At 40.6% G+C, this 15690-nt stretch overlaps 1 protein-coding gene across 2 annotated transcripts in view; it reads right to left on the bottom strand.

Moving 5' to 3' along the window:
* Positions 1-7947, bottom strand: part of CDH20 (cadherin 20) — a 69581-nt gene extending 61634 nt beyond the window's left edge. For both annotated transcript variants that reach the window (XM_019937163.3, XM_073790788.1), the window contains exons 1-3: positions 7651-7947; positions 904-1198; positions 277-396 (exon numbers count right to left, since the gene is read on the bottom strand). In XM_019937163.3, coding sequence (XP_019792722.1) covers positions 277-396; positions 904-1198; positions 7651-7896 — 661 coding nt within the window. In that variant the 5' untranslated portion in view covers positions 7897-7947. The remainder of the gene's footprint in view (positions 1-276; positions 397-903; positions 1199-7650) is intronic.
* Between the last annotated feature and the right edge of the window lie 7743 nt (positions 7948-15690).

Here is a 15690-nt window from a genome sequence, read left to right as displayed (position 1 = left end):
GTATTTTTGCAGGTTAGTGAGGAGGCATACTTTTGTGTAGGCAGTTCTTTGGGCCTCTCCAATCAGACTTTATCCACTGTCTATGCATTGTGCTGCTCTTACCCACCAGGGCAGTGCTAGTTTGGTCTCTTAATCCCAAAGCTTGTAACAATCCTCTCTAGTTAATACATTCCCTGGAGAGTTCTTGAAAAGGAGAGTTGTGTCTGTCATAAATAGCAGTTACAAATCATTAGAGAATAAAATCAACACTTCTGACTCAAGTATTACATCACATACCTGTTTTGGAGTCCACAGAAAAATATGGCTGGCCCTGGAGGATGCTGTACATTACCCGGGCACTGTTGCCATAGGTTGGGTCATCAGCATCTGTGGCTGTCACCTGGATAACAGAAGTTCCTGAGGGAGAGAGATGGTGGAAACCTATTCAAGTTGAATTGCTAAAGGCTGAATGCAATCCTGAATGGGCATTTTTAAAGCATTTGCTTCCTTGGGAGGGCCTCTTTCTAGGTCAAGTTTCCATAACTGCTTAGTACAGAAGTACCTCTTCAGTGGGGATGGGAGTTACTTGTGTTTTAAATTCTTAGTAACTCGTAAGGACAACACAGTCTTTGGGCCCTTCATTCTTCTTTTTGATAGTACCAAAATGCTTCTCCCTTATGAATCAAATATTATCTATCTATCATCTATATTTTGTTTTGCTTTTTAAGAACCGGAACTGAATAACAATACTAAGCTTAGTATTACTACTATTTTATACTATGGCTGTCTTCATTGTCTAAGTAGCTTGGTAGAGTTTTATGATTTGTGAACTGTTGTGCACATTCTGTCCTTCTCCATGTTTAGACAGGAGGATCTTCTATAGTGGAACCGCTGTTTGTGAGAATCAGTGAATCTCCACCTTACCCACTGGTGACATTTCTGGCACAGTGGCGACATAAGGTCCATCCAGGAACTTGGGCTCATTGTCATTGATGTCTTGGATTTTAATGATGAACTCTGACTCTGGCTCCATTGGCCTGCCCGTCCGCCTGTCCAGGGCTTGAGCCCTTAAAGTGTACTGGGCCCTTTCCTCTCGGTCAAGCCTCTGAATGGCATGGATGTCTCCAGTGGTGTCGTCGATGGTAAACACGACACCTGCACCTTCTCCAGAGAGGATGTATTTGATGGATCCATCCCCCCGGTCCATGTCTGAATGAAGCTGAGGAAAAAAAGCACCGACATATGAACAGGTGTCAGAAATAAATAGATTTTTCAATATGGTCTAAATTTATGATTTCCTTTCAAACAGAAAGACTTTTTTTCACTCAGATGTTTAAAATGTCTACAGAGAACTAATACGCATTGAACATGATTATATCAAAGAGCAAATATAAGTTGATGAATAAGTAAAGTTTCTCCACATTCCATTCAGTATCCTTAACTTAGTACTGTTTCTGAAGTTCCTTTCCCTGAGAAGTATAGAAAACAGGAGTTCTGGAAAGTGTAGGTCCCAACGTGTACAATAGGAGCAAGTCTAATAAGAAGGAGTCCAGCCTTTCCATTTAATTTTTTTTTAAGAAAAGGACAAGCTAAACATTTAAAAATTGTACAAGTGTTGATATAAATTAAGTTTTGGAATTTCAGAAACTTTGTGACAGTTCGAGTTGGCTGAGAAGCTGATGAAATAGCTAATAAATAGACCAGTGGCCACCATACTGGAAATACAAAATGACTTCCAGGGGCTCTTGAAATTCTCTGAATTCCGTAGTTTCACTCAGTGGGACTATGCTTGTTTATGTTTCAGGCATCAAAATGGAATTTTACTGCTGGTTATTATTCTTTGTATCAGTGTATCTCTCCTTTTGGTGGGACCAGTTCTTGGCCTCATAACTGAATCACTCAAATCTATATGTGGAAGGTTCTGTTAGGGACATGCTTTTATCTGTCCATCCAGCTATATTTCCTCCCAAATTACTTTGTAACGACTCTCGAAATGAGTCCGGGGCACTATTTTCATATTAAGCCTAGAAATAAACTCCTGCACCCCTAATTATAGACAATGTATATAGATGGCAAGAACCCTGGAATTTTGTGCTCTTATAATAGTCCTTCTCTAAGGGGGCAACAGAAAATTAGTTACCCTTAGTCAGCTACCACCAGCTCTGTTGTTGCTGGGGTAGTTAGCACTTTGCATAGCTCAGGGATGAAGTCCATGAGATATAGTTTATAAAACAGACAGCCAGCATTAGGGTTAGGCCAGAGAGGCAAGTATATCTGGCCTGAACACTGTCTGTATCAGTTATAAATTGAGTGCCCTTGACAAATTATTTAACGCTTATAACTCTCAAGTTCCTCATATTATAAATGTAGAGGACAATGTTAATTCTTACTGTGAAGGTTTGTTGGGCTCATTAGAGATTAATGTATGTAAAGCACCTAGTACAGTGTCTTTCCCATAATAGGAAAGCTATAAATGGGGCCAATTACCATGATGATATACGTGCATAGAGAGAAGGGTATTAACATGCCCAGCTCTTCTGTACTCCCTTCAAACCTTCAGGAGTGTAGCAGAGACGGCAAAAAAACAACCTGTTGGCCTTTTTGTTATGCATAGCCCAATGGTAGAAGCTGGAGAAGGCTGCCTGAAGCATTGCTGGGACAGTGTTAGTCTGAGGATTAAATGGCACGGACACCAAGAAGACACCTGAAAGTGTATTCACGACATCCTCAGACAAGGATGGGTTTGCAGGTTGTGGCTGGTTTTGAGCTGAATCTCAAATTGACTCACGGCCAAATCACACAGGCAGCGATTTTGCTGCCTAGAGGAATTCAGCTGTGTCTTATCTACAGAAGGGAAGTAAGAGAACAAAATTGACCGAAAAAATAGCTGTGGATTTTTTTCTACTTAGAGAATTCTATTTAGAATATAAAGTTCTCCCATTTTCTCATTCCATATACAGTATTATTATTTTTTTATCGCAATCCAAATCTTCTGTTTATGCAGTTAAAAAGGCAGAGGTGCCTAGCTCTTACTGTGTAGAGTAGAAAGCCATTTTATTTGGACCCGGCCACAAAGAAATGAAAATCCATTCCATCTGGAACTGTGTTCCCAGGCAGAGGAATGGAATTGGGAGGAGGAGGACAGGGATCTAAGGATTAAAAAAAAAAAAAAAATGTATATATTTGTGTGTGTTTACATATATATGTCTATACATATATAAATTTAAATATACATATAAATAACGTGTAGTTTTAAGGCATGTGGCATAGAACTTTCACTTAGGATGAAATAGGTTAATTCAGGGCATGGCAGATTATCCAGGGGAAAAAGAAAGGATAGAAGCTGACGTTAAAGAAAATACCCAGGATTGTTTTGAGGTGTTCTGTTTGTCATCTAAAAAGTTTTGTCCTATGAACCTTAAGAAAGTTAAGCATACTTGTGATCATCATAGGCCAAGTTGAAATGCTCTGCCTATGGAGAGTACTTAATAAGTAACAGGAGGCTAGAAATCTTTGCTGCTGTAGAGAAAGTTCTGGTTCCTCAGGAGCTACTCGGCTGGCTGATGTCCGTGGAGTCTGGGCTGAACGTTGGCTCTGTTATCTTTGTTTTTGTTTGTATTGAGAGAAGAATTGGAGGAACTCTGTAGACTGTGAGTTCCTTGAAGTCAGGAACCGCGTGGCTTTCATCTTAGTGTGAATCCTCACGTGTAGCAAATGCTCAATAAAATTTTATTGAATGAGTGGTGTAGGGTGTAGTAGTAGGGTTAAAGCTTTTAGTGAAACCACGTTACCTTTGCCTTAAAAGAGCTGGCAAGCACCTTTCAGTTGCCTTCTTTGTGTGTGTGTGCTTATGGGCAAGAAAGGGGGAGCGGGGGGAAGGGAGGGGGAGGACATCCACAGAGAAGCAGGAGGGCCTCCTATGAACAGGAGGAGTACCAGCTATGTAAAGGGCCAGGATCTGCTTACACAGAACTAGTTTCTGGGGACTATACAGTTGACCCTTGAACTACATGGATTTGAACTACGAGGGTGCACTTATATGTGGATTTTTTCAATAGTATATGCTGCAAACAGTATTACACATGAATCTGTGGATGCAGAACCACGGATACAGAGTAAACGGTGATTATGGAGGAACCATGGATATAGACAGAGGGCCGACTCTAAAGTTAAAAATGTATTTTCCAGGGTGCGGTTGGGTGGTGCCCCTAACCCCCACGTTGCTCAAGGGTCACCTGAAATTGTATCAGTTCAGGACCTAGTCAGAGAACAGAGCCCACACCAGTCATTTTAGCAGAGAGAATTTAATATGAAGGATTGAAAAGGCAGAAAGGGAACATTGAGGTATCATAGGAGAGATAATAACTCCAGGAAACAGCTAGCGTCCCTCTGGCTGGGGGAGCAGAGGGCAGAAGTTGGGGCTTTTGGAATCTGGGCATTTGGAGGAGGCTGGGCCAGAGACCTCTGAGAAGGGAGTGCTGCCCCGTCAGGCTGGAGCTTCAGAGGTGCCCCCCAGCGCCCACCTCCCAAGGAGCAGAGACTCAGACTTCTGAGAAGGCGGCGCCATCCAGTGGTGCTGATATTTCTCAGCGGGTGTGATGAGGCTGGGGCTGGGAGTGTGGAAAGAATCCAGAAACTGGAATCAACTTCTGCAGGTAAAAGGAACAAGTCCCTTCTCCCTCCTCCTGCCTCTGGTTCTCCCTCTAGTGCATTCTACTCTCAGAACCCAGTGGGAGCTGGTTGGAAAAGGAGAAACTGGTTTGCAGAGTTCCAGCCCCAGCATCACAAAGTGGAGTATGGAAAGGTGAATACAGAGCTGAGACACTAGCTTAATAACCAGCACAGTACTGTGCATTTAATATTAGGTTTACCAGCCATAGAATACACATTTGGTTGTGAAAATTGAAAAGAAGAGATATTAACAGCTTTTCTCTAAGTCACTCAGCAAATTGGCACTGCAATAAAAATGTGTTTTATGTTTATCCATTCTTAATTCAGCTAACACTGACTGAGCACCAGCTCTTTGGAGGAAGGTAAGGAACTTCTGGAGTGGAGTTGGCAGCACGTGGTTATGTACTTATACTAGACAGGCAGGTGGATAGTCTACTTAACCTAACAATTCTTTAGTCTATAAGATCTTGAGCCAAAGGAGTAGTGAATGATGGGAAGTACATGAAGATCATGAAAAAATGTTAAACACAAGGGTGACTTTCACTCCTTTTGCTGTCTTTCATGGTGCCTCGTATAGTTCCAGGAATGCAGCAAGTGCTTACAGTTTGTGGTTAGACAGCTTCCATGTAGTTGTTAACCTCAGTATGACTTGGGACCACAGGTTCGTGCGTAAGCACAAGCTCTCTGCATCCCCATTTTTGCATATGTCAATATAATCTAGCTTTAACTCGACACTGCCTTGTCCCTGGAAAGCCCAGTGTGGATTTTATAAGGCCATACCAATTACAGCTGATAATTGTTACCACACTCCTTTCTGAAATAAGCAAATACTCAGGCCAGCTCTCTAAACAGACATCTTCCAGAGCTCAAGGTGACAAGCTGAAATGCCCCTGGAAGAGAGGGAATGAAAGGTGGTTGGATTCTCTTTCAAAAGAAAGTAAAGGGGAAAAGTGCCTGGGTAAGTGAATACATAATTATCTTCTTCATGTGGAGGTGACATACCCAATTCAGGGTAAAAGCTTTCATTGTTTGCTGGAGTGTTGGTTGGACAGGATGACTGTGGAGATGCGGAGGTATCCTGTGTCCTGGGTTGGGGTGATTAGGAAAGGGTGAGCACTAATCATGAGTACTAGAGGGTACTACACAGCTGTGTGCTCCCACCTTCAGGAAACAGGCTTGGTTACATTCCTGGTCTCACCGACACCATTGATGCTTCTGTGTATCTTTCAGGGCTAGGTCTAAAGTCATGGCCATGTGAAGGGCAGTGTAAAAGAAAGCCCATGGCTTCGGTTTAAGATTTCCTGTTGCCTTCTGTGTAACTTTGGGCAAGGAACGTAACCTCTCTGAGCCTTGTTCCCTACTCTAATTATCAAAATAGTGAATTATACTTACCTCGTAACATTGTTATGATGATTAAATGATCTGCTTTATGAGAATATGACTGACACATGGTACTGTGGTAGCCCAGAAACTTGTCAGATACTCTTGTCTTTCTGCATTTTTGTATGTCCAGTTCTGTGCTGGGTACTCAGTGTTAGGGAAATGTAGGGAAGGCCAGGGATGACATCTCAGTTTCTATCTTTGGGAGGAGGGAGGAGGGCTCTAAACTGTACAAATACACAAAACAATTACCGAATACAAAAACATTTTCTTAAACCTATTTTAGCGGTAGCTATGTGTGTCTAGTTGGAAGAAACGTTTTACAAATATCAAGTTGCTAGAGATCTTTGGACTCTGAATAGGTGGAAGATGTATTCATGATGGAAAAGGCTTTTAAGCTGGGGACGGTTTAACGGATGGTTAAAACCATAGGGATGACGAATCCACCCAGGGAATGAGTGTGGATAGGGAAGAGACCCAGGGCAAAGCTTACAGGACCACCAGTGGTTGGGGTCAGGCAGAGGGAGAGGACCAGCAAAGAGGCTGAGAAAGAAGGAGGAAAAATGGGCTTGTGAAGGTCATGAAGCTGAGAGAAGAATGTGAGTCGAGAAAGAGGGACTGGGCAGCAGTGTCCAAGGCCGCTGTTGGGTGGTTCCATAAAATGAAGCCATTGGGTCTGGTGGTGGGGAGGTCCTTAGGAGCATTGAAAAGACAACTTTAGTGCAGAGTGAGGGCAGAAGTCAGATAACTGGGTTGAGAAGTGGGTGGGAGTTGAGGAAAGAGCTTATGTAGACAGCTCTTGAGAAGTTGTGGTTCTCTTATTACGTGGTTCTCCAAAGTCACTCTGGAAGCAATTGGCAGAGCTGGGTTTTGAACCCACATATGTTTGACTCTGAAACCCACACTCTTAGCCTCTGTGCTAAACAAGTGTTTGTTATTTGAATGAATTATTTATTTTCTAATTAGTTCCTTGTTTCCCACTTTCTCTCATTTGGTTGCTTTTGCAAAGTGGTCTCTGATTAACATCCAAAATAAGTAAACACAGGAGAAAGCCCGGATTAAAAATGAAATGATGACAGATAAATCAAGGGAATTTGAATATAAAGTTTATAAATATAGTCATTGATTGTCTCCAACTATCCTGAAGCACAAGCTAGGATCTTCTGAAATGAATGTTTTATTCTTTTTATTTCCATTAAATTAAGGCCTCAGGCAATACCTGTGGAAATGCTTTGAAAAAAAAAAAAAGGCAAAAAACCCTCTACTCCTACCTTTGCATTTCCCAGTTTATTTCTTCCCCATCCTGTTATTCCTGAGGCTGCTGCTGCCTCTGGGGGGACTTGAATGGTTCTTACAGGGTCCAAGGCTTTTCCTGCAAAAATCCAATTCCTAATATTTCCCACTCAGAACAGAGGCAAGAACAAGGAGAGAAATCTTTCCTTTCTGATCGGTATCTGACACAGCAAAAATTAGATTTCAGCTAGCTGTCAAGTAACATATATCTAGTTAAAATTGTTCTCAGGCCTTAGACTATTTGAGCTTTCATAGGCAATTCATATTCTTATTCAATGTCAATATTCAATATTCCGATCATTTATCTTTCTCTTTGGCAGTTCTTACCTTGCCGACATACAAAGGGTCAGTTCCAGTGTATTCTTCCAGAACAAAAAATTGGTTCCAAACCCAGCTCCTCTTTGTCCGAGAGTGTGACTGTGGCTTGTCTGACAGGAACGCTTCTAATTTGCCTGGCGGTGTTGGTGTGCCCGAGAGAACAGTGGTTGTAAGGTCCATCAATCCCCAGAAGTACAAGGACATGCCAAGTCCAAGCCAGCTCTTTGCATTGCTCATTCTACCAGAAGTCCACATGGGATTGCCAGGTTTTCAGAAAGTAAAGTTCAGGATGATAAAGCCACTGAACTTGAGTATTTTCCAAATAAAAAAGTAATGCAGTTTATTGAACACTTATACTTCCCAAATGAGGTCCTGATTCAAGTCAGTCTACTTGACGTTGACTTCCTGTCAAGTTAAGGAAAACACAGTGTGATGATGTCAAATTCTTTCTTGTGGGCTTACAGCAAGTTTTCAAGAAATGTTAGTAAATATTCATTTTTTCTACTCAACAAATTAAAGAGTCATAACACTGCTTTAGAAGTGTTTGAGTAATAAATAATATTTTGATAAAAAGAAGACAACTTATGTTGACATAGTCAATCCCAAACCTTTAAATATGGATTTCAGAAAGAAATAAAACTAGTGAATAAATTTCTTCTCACTGGTAACTAGAGGGCTATGCTGTATTATTGATTGGCTTGAATTAATAGTGTGCTCTTTGAAATATTTTTAAGACAGTCTCCTACATTCTGAAAAATAGTATTCATTTCCAGAATTTACAGCTAATAACTAATATTTACATTAGCCCAACTGCTTTCATTAGAAAACTAAAAGCAAAATCTAACTATTTTTTTTGTCACCCACAATTATACTTTGTCTACTCCATGTTATTGATAATATTGGGACTCTTGGACTTCATTTATAAGCAGCCATGGATCACTTCTGACTTTAATCATTCTCTGAGCTCATGGTGGAATTCGAGTTTCACACTCTACTGCTTCAGCTCTGAAGCACTGATAGTGGCTGCTAATGTAACCTTTCTAGGATTTGAAAGGTCAGTTAATCATTATATCATTCACAATAGACTTTAAAGTGCTATTAGTTACATGCTACCCTGGGCACGCTAAGAGAGTCTAGCCAACAATTTTTTTTTTCTGAGCTGAAAGACTCATTTAGGCAAAGGGATGCTGACTTCTACCCTGGGGACACCTTTTCATCAAACTTCTTCTGTTGCTATGAGGTCAGATTAGCTGGTGACCTCACTCCTGGGCTATGACCTCATCAACCTTTTCTTCCTTTACTTTGGCTGGATTTAATGAGGTGGCATAGCACTCAAGCCACTCTGTCAGAACAACTAGAATGTCTTCTGTGGGCTTAGTACTTTCACTGTTAATGTGGAGAACTGCTGTCATCTTCTCATAACAAATGTGTTTATTTGGGGATTTCAGACCTATGCAACTAAGCAATGCTCCATTTCTGCAAGTGGTTTAAAATGAATGCATTGCTGCTAACTCAATTACCACCTTCCACCTGTCATCATCAGAACTCGTTTTAGCTTCCTCTCAAATACTATTAAAATGAACAAAAGAATTAAAAAGATATAATCATTTCATACAATGTGCCATTTCATTTCTGTATAAGAAGTCACTTCAGTGAGAGCTGATAAAGAGGAAAAAGCTATAGAATTTCTTTAACAGAATGAGAGGCTGTGCCTCTTATCAGTTAGAGCTCTAAAGGCAGATTGATTGTCAAGTAAAAGCAAGCCACCTGTGCCTTATTTGGGGTGATGTGTTTGTTAATAAAGAACAACGGTTTGCTAGAAGGGGGGGTCACCAAGTATTAGCTGTTCCCTTTCTCTTTAGACTGATCAACAGACACCCAGCTCATGTTTCTCTGATCCCCGTCTAAGGGGAGACATTTTGGAAAAAGGAACCTTAACCGCGGAGATGAATTAATGAAAGAGATTGGTGAGAATTAGCTATGCTGTTTTAGGGACTTAGAAGATGGACTAAAGGGCAATACCAAAAAAAAAAAAAAAGGTATCGCCAGAATGAATACTGGGATTGGTAACCACAATGGGAATGTTCCATATGTTGTGAGACACAGACCTATCTGTAGTTTCCCCAAAGTTCACTAGACAAAGGGTCACTAGACAGTTTGGCTCCTGGTTCTGCGTTCATCACCTCTGACGTGTTCACTTCTATGAATTTTTGTTCCTCATCTGTTAGGCAGTGAATGGTAGTTCTCCCACCTACTTCACAGGATGACTATGAGGATCTGTTGGGATAACGTAGGTGAAAGTATTCCGTAAATGGCTTAAGGTGTCAACGGACATTTGAACAGCTACATAAGGAGCAATTACCTGGGTCATGTGTAAAAATGATGAAGCTGAGCCTGAAACATCTTGTGGGCACTTTTTGGACCAAAATTCTGAAAGAGCCTAATGTATATATATTAGTTTACAGATCTCTGCATCAATGATAAATACTATTGGGTAGTAAATCTGGCCCAGCCCAATTCTGTAATAACCAAACTTTTTTTTTTTTTTTGTATGAGGAAACATCAAAGGACTATCTCTTCGAAAACTCTGTAGAATAGAGAAAATTCTCTTTTTGGGTCATACTTATCAAAGATAGAACTCAAATATAAATACTCTAATGTATTTCCTTTAATGTCTGTGTTTCGTATGTGGACATTTTGTCTAAGCATTATTTTTGATGATTTTCTCTGTCTACTTTTAGCATCTTGTTTTTGGGTTCTAAGTGAGCAGGTGCATGTGTGTGTTGTGTGTGTGGAGGCGGTGCAAATATCTCCTCTCCTGTTTCCACTGGGTAAATTTTCTGGAAAGAATGAGATTTGAGGAAATTTTGAGGACTTTTAAGACTGTCCCTTATATTCCCCCATCTCTTACAAACTAGACATGCATTCTTGCCAATTCAAACCTCCTATCTTTACCTATAAGTGTGATCTGAAGAGCTCAGGAAAAAAGAAGGCATTCTATGGAATCTTTGTGATGAATATTTTGTAGGCCGTTCAGTTGCCTAAGCTTTCATCTCTCTTTCCTGTCCACTTTGGCCTCCTATACACCAGTGCAAAGCCCTCACATGCTTCCCTTTCATGGGACACGTACAAAAGTGGCTTTTGGATGTCTAGGACCTGTGGAGTCCTTGGTGATCCTGTGAAAGCTCTGGTGGTCCATGTGCCCCTTTCACATTCCCCCTGACACACCTGAAACTTCAAAGCCTGACGTGCCTGTAAACTCTCTTCTGTGTTAAATAACTTGATAGCTACAGTTGATTAGAAAGCACTTTATTCCTGCTTTCTCATGGCAGAATGCATGGAAAATACCCCCTGCCAAACTTTTCAGGAAGTAAAATCTGGGTTATCCAATAGTTACATTATTCTTTTCACAATTAGAGCTGTTTATACAAGTGAGGGGAAAATCAGTTCTGTCAAAAATACTAACCAGTCTGCAATTATTGTAAATAAAATGGTTCTCATATTCATTTTTTTTCCTATGGGATAAGAATAGCGATGATGTGTTTGAAGGTAGGCTAATTGCTGTTGTTCTTATTAAGGAAGAGGCTAATATATGTATACATGTGTATATAGGTCTGCTTTGGAAGACCACATATGCCATACGAAGACTACATTAGTGGAAATTGACTTCTGTGTTAAATGAGTCTTTTAAAAGTTTTTTTCCCCCCATCCTGCCTGAAGAAAGTAAACAGCTTGGTAGTGAACACAGTAGGAAGAAATTAAAGTTGTACATAAAATGTGCTCTCAGTGAATTGTTTATTTCTTTACTTAGATTTGTTGTGATATTTAAAATGTAGGGGGAAGGGACGGTTACTGCTTTCTCCTTGAAATGAACTGGGCTTTTATGGTCTCCCTCTGATTTCTTTCTTCATTATTCCAGTTTTCCTGAGCTTTCCATGGTCAATGGAAGATGTCATTTGAGCTTTACTACTCAGTAAAGCTCAAATGACATCTCTACAGAAGGAGAAAGTCAGTCGCCTCTGCTAGTGACTACCCCTGTGAACAGTGGGGTGTTTTAATTTTCTATAGTCGACTCACACCTTTACAGAGGTAAATGGAGGCTGTGGTGCTGTGGTTTTAGGCAGCTAAACTTCTTATGCCATCACTTTTACTTTTACTTATAAAAAGAGTTTCAAAAATGTACTTAAAAAGAAAGACAAAACTTTGTGAAGATCCTAGGTGTTAAAGTGAGATATGACTGCGTACCCGAGGTGCATCAACATTCAGTCAGAACACAGCTCAGTGTCACAACATTATCTCACCTCCCAATCAAGGGTCTCTCTTGAGAAGTATGAATAAACACATTTTACTTCAGAGTCAAATCCTTCAGATTGGAGTATAGAATCCACAGAGAACAGGTGGTCCCAGGTATAAATTGGAGTGAAAAATTGATATGCTGATGATGTTTTTGACTATGTACAGTTCACAAACAACAAGATTCCCATTGTGGAATCCCATGAAGAAAATATTTTCAGTGCTTCTGTAAACAAACTTTCAACATTCCTGGATCTGTAATGTGTATGTCTGTGCTACTGACGAAAGCTTACCAGTGGGGCTCTGTTTTGGAAATGGTGTATAGTATGGTTTTGTATGCTGGGAGATGAGATAGTTCCCTGACCTGAAGTTTTTTTCATTTACTACAGGTGTTCCATCTCACTTTTCAACTGGATAGTCATTAAGTGAGTAGAAGCTCCAGTCCTCTTTTGTGGCCATCAACTCACCAGTCTACCCAAAGCTAGCCATCTGTGGAGGTGACCAACTATCAACAGAACCAGAAGAAGTTGTCCAGGTACCAGATTTCCTGGATTTGGGCTGTGCTCTCACTTCCATTCACCTACTCCACACCTTACCTGCCTCATGACACTGCCCCAAACTCCAAAGTTAACCTTTCTGAAATGGGATATATCTTAAAATCATTATGTAGATTTAATATGGTCATATTTCCTCTCCCATCCCTCAAAGAAGCTGTTAATAAATTGATGGTGTGTCTAGAATTGAAGAATTATGCTATTACCTTTTTGTTTTTGAAAAAAATCAAACAGAAGAAGAACAGAATACTTAATTTCCATGAAGAGTTCTTAGAAAAGGTAGTCATCACTCTTGTTTATTCTAATTTTGATTATTTATTATTCTATGAGTTCCTGCTCCTCCAAGTTCCTCAAAAACTGTGGAAACCCTGAGCCTAAAGGTTCAGCTCTTATGGTGTTCATTCAAGCTGTGATCAGTCTCTGAAATCCTCCCTTTCTCACCACTTGTTCTTTTTGCTCTCCTTCTCCTTCCCACCACAAAACTAGTTTAGGAGAGAGGGAGTGCTGTTTTAAGACATTGAAAAATGGAACTGTGGGGTTGATGTGGCTGAGGGGGAGGTATAGAGTAGCTCAAATGAAGATTTTAGGAACAATATATGGTCTTATGTAAGGCTAGGGGTGTGTGAGTGTGTGTGTTTCCACATGTGGGTGAGAGGAATATAACAAAAAATGATAGAAAGCTTGAATTTTATGTAATTAAGAGCTGGCTTTGAAAACCTGATCAGTCCCATAATAAAACCTGCTTTGTGTATTCTGTATATACACTGACCCTCTAGATATAAATTCCCCAGCTTGGGTCACGAATAAAGGAATTTCCACTTTAGAAATCCTTTTGCTAGAGTTCATGCCCAATTCTTTGTTTTTCATTCTCTTTATAATCAATTTTTCCAGTTGAGGGTGTCCTGTCTTTCTTTCCATATCCTCCAAGAATGGCAAATAGATTCTTACTGATCCTTTCACACATACTTAGTATCTAGTAAATGTTTTAATCCTAAAGGAGTCAGGAGGTTTTTGACCTACTTTACCCTTCCTCCAGTTTTCACTTTTAATCAAGCTAATGAAACTACATTTCAGTCCATGGGCACTTTCTTTGACTACACTTAGACAAGAATGATCAATTTTGATTTTTCAGAGTTGTCTCACATGCTCATTAATTTCTAGTCTTATGTGACATTTATAATTATATTGAATTTGTGCTTGTTTATTACAAAAAAGCATGGCTAGAATTCTTCTTTGATAAGAAGTTACTTGTACACCTGAAACTATCACAGCGTTGTTAATCAACTATACTTCAATACAAAATAAAAAGTTAAAAAAAAAAGAAGTTAGAAATAATCACTACTCAGTGTTTTCTCTTATAGCTTTGACTTTGTACAGAACTTTAGGCAGGTAGGACAATTCTGCAGTCTTCGCTGGACCATAAAGATTAATCCACAGGAGGAAGAGTTTGGGGGAAAAAGTTAAGTTTGCTGTCTGAAATTAAGACAATTTATTAATTTGATAAATACTTGAGCATCAAATATGTTTAATCAAAGAACAGTTCGTGAAGCCAAACAAAACTTCGTTTCAATTTTAGCCCTACCACTTCTCATCTGTGCGCTCTTGAGCAAGTGACTTAAGCTCTTTCAATTTCATTTCACCATCTAGAAACTGGAGATAATTATAGACTGTCATGGGGTGATGGTCAGAATTAAGGGAGAAAATATATATGAAGCTCTTAGCACGGTGTTTGGTAAAGCCCTGCGCTTGAAACGTAGTGAGTAGGTGCTTCCCTACTTCAAGGAGTTTGCAGTTTAGTGGGGCAGATACTACCATTAATCCGAGCGTGGAAATAGTAGCAGGAGTAGGCTCAGGCATAGCACCCTTACTAGCAGTGGTGACGATCGTGCTGGAGCAGCAGCGGGAGTGACGGGAGCAATCGCAGCAGAAGAACTAGCATATGGCGTGTTTACTCCGCGCCAGGCTGTGTTAAGTAACATACATTTTCTTTGTCATTTAATCTTTACAAGAATTCCATGGAAAGGTATTCTTTTCCCATTTTACAAAGAAACAAATGAATACTGGTGTGCTGGGGTCAGCTCCTTCCGGCTATCACTAAAGCCGGTTTGCACGTATCTTTCCAACTCCCTGAAATCAACCATGGTATGAATATTTGCACCACAGCCATTGACAAATGCCACATAGCGAGTCATGGGATGAACTGGAATTCTTCCTCAGGAGTGACTCTGTAGCACGTGCTTTGTACATGACTAACTATAACATGGATCTGTTTGTGATAAGGGCCCTAAGACCCATAAAAACAAAATGCTACACCTGGTCGGAAGAGGGAGAAATGATTTCTATCAGGGAGGAAAATGTTTAAGGTAGCATATGAACTAGGCCTTGCAGGATAGAAAGGAGGGCATCCAAGTGAAAGAAAATGCAAGTGCAGAGATGTGGATGCAGGATGGAAAGGGCCTGTCTGGGGGAGAAAAATAATTTAATTTGCTTGGAGAATGAGGTCGATTCGGGAGGGTAATGAGAGGTAAGACAGGAAATACAGGCAAAACCCAGTAGCTAGGAGCTTTGAATATTGCTGGACTGGAGTGTTTGGAATATATTTAATTGTCCATAGTGAGCAATTAAAGGGTTTTAAGCATGTCAATGTACTTGTTCAAATCTCTGTTTAGCTGTGTTGCTGGAGGGGAGTGGAGAGGGATGAGGGACTCAGCTGAGAGTCCAGGGAAGCTGGTAAGGAGACCTTCAACCAGGGATGGGGGTGGAGAAGGTCGGTGAGACATCTGAACTCCTGAGGCAGAGTCCCCAACACTTGCAAACTGACTAGATATGAAAGAAGTTGGGCGCGGGAAAACAACGACAAGGAAACTTCCATGCTTAGGTGATGGCAGGAAGTTGAGAGGAGGCACTAGTTAGAGGCAAGGTAATAAATTTGATTTTAGACTTAGGGATAAAAAATTCATTCTTCTATGCCTGATTATTTAAAGAGGCAAGAACTTCCCTTCTCTTTTTAGTCCAAAACTTCAAAGCAGCTTTGGGCATAAAGAATGTGAGCTCCTGCCTCTCCCTTGGAGCAATTATCGCCACTCCCCGAGCCTGCATGCTGAATCCAGGCTCACCGGATGAGTTGGGTGGTGGGGGGGGGGGGGGGCGGGCTGGGGGCTGGGCCTGCTGTAAGTGGCTTCCTGTGGCCGACTTGAACTTC

This window comes from Tursiops truncatus, chromosome 13 (genome assembly GCF_011762595.2).
Source record: "Tursiops truncatus isolate mTurTru1 chromosome 13, mTurTru1.mat.Y, whole genome shotgun sequence".
NCBI lineage: Eukaryota > Metazoa > Chordata > Mammalia > Artiodactyla > Delphinidae > Tursiops > Tursiops truncatus.
This window is presented reverse-complemented; position numbering and strand designations above follow the sequence as displayed.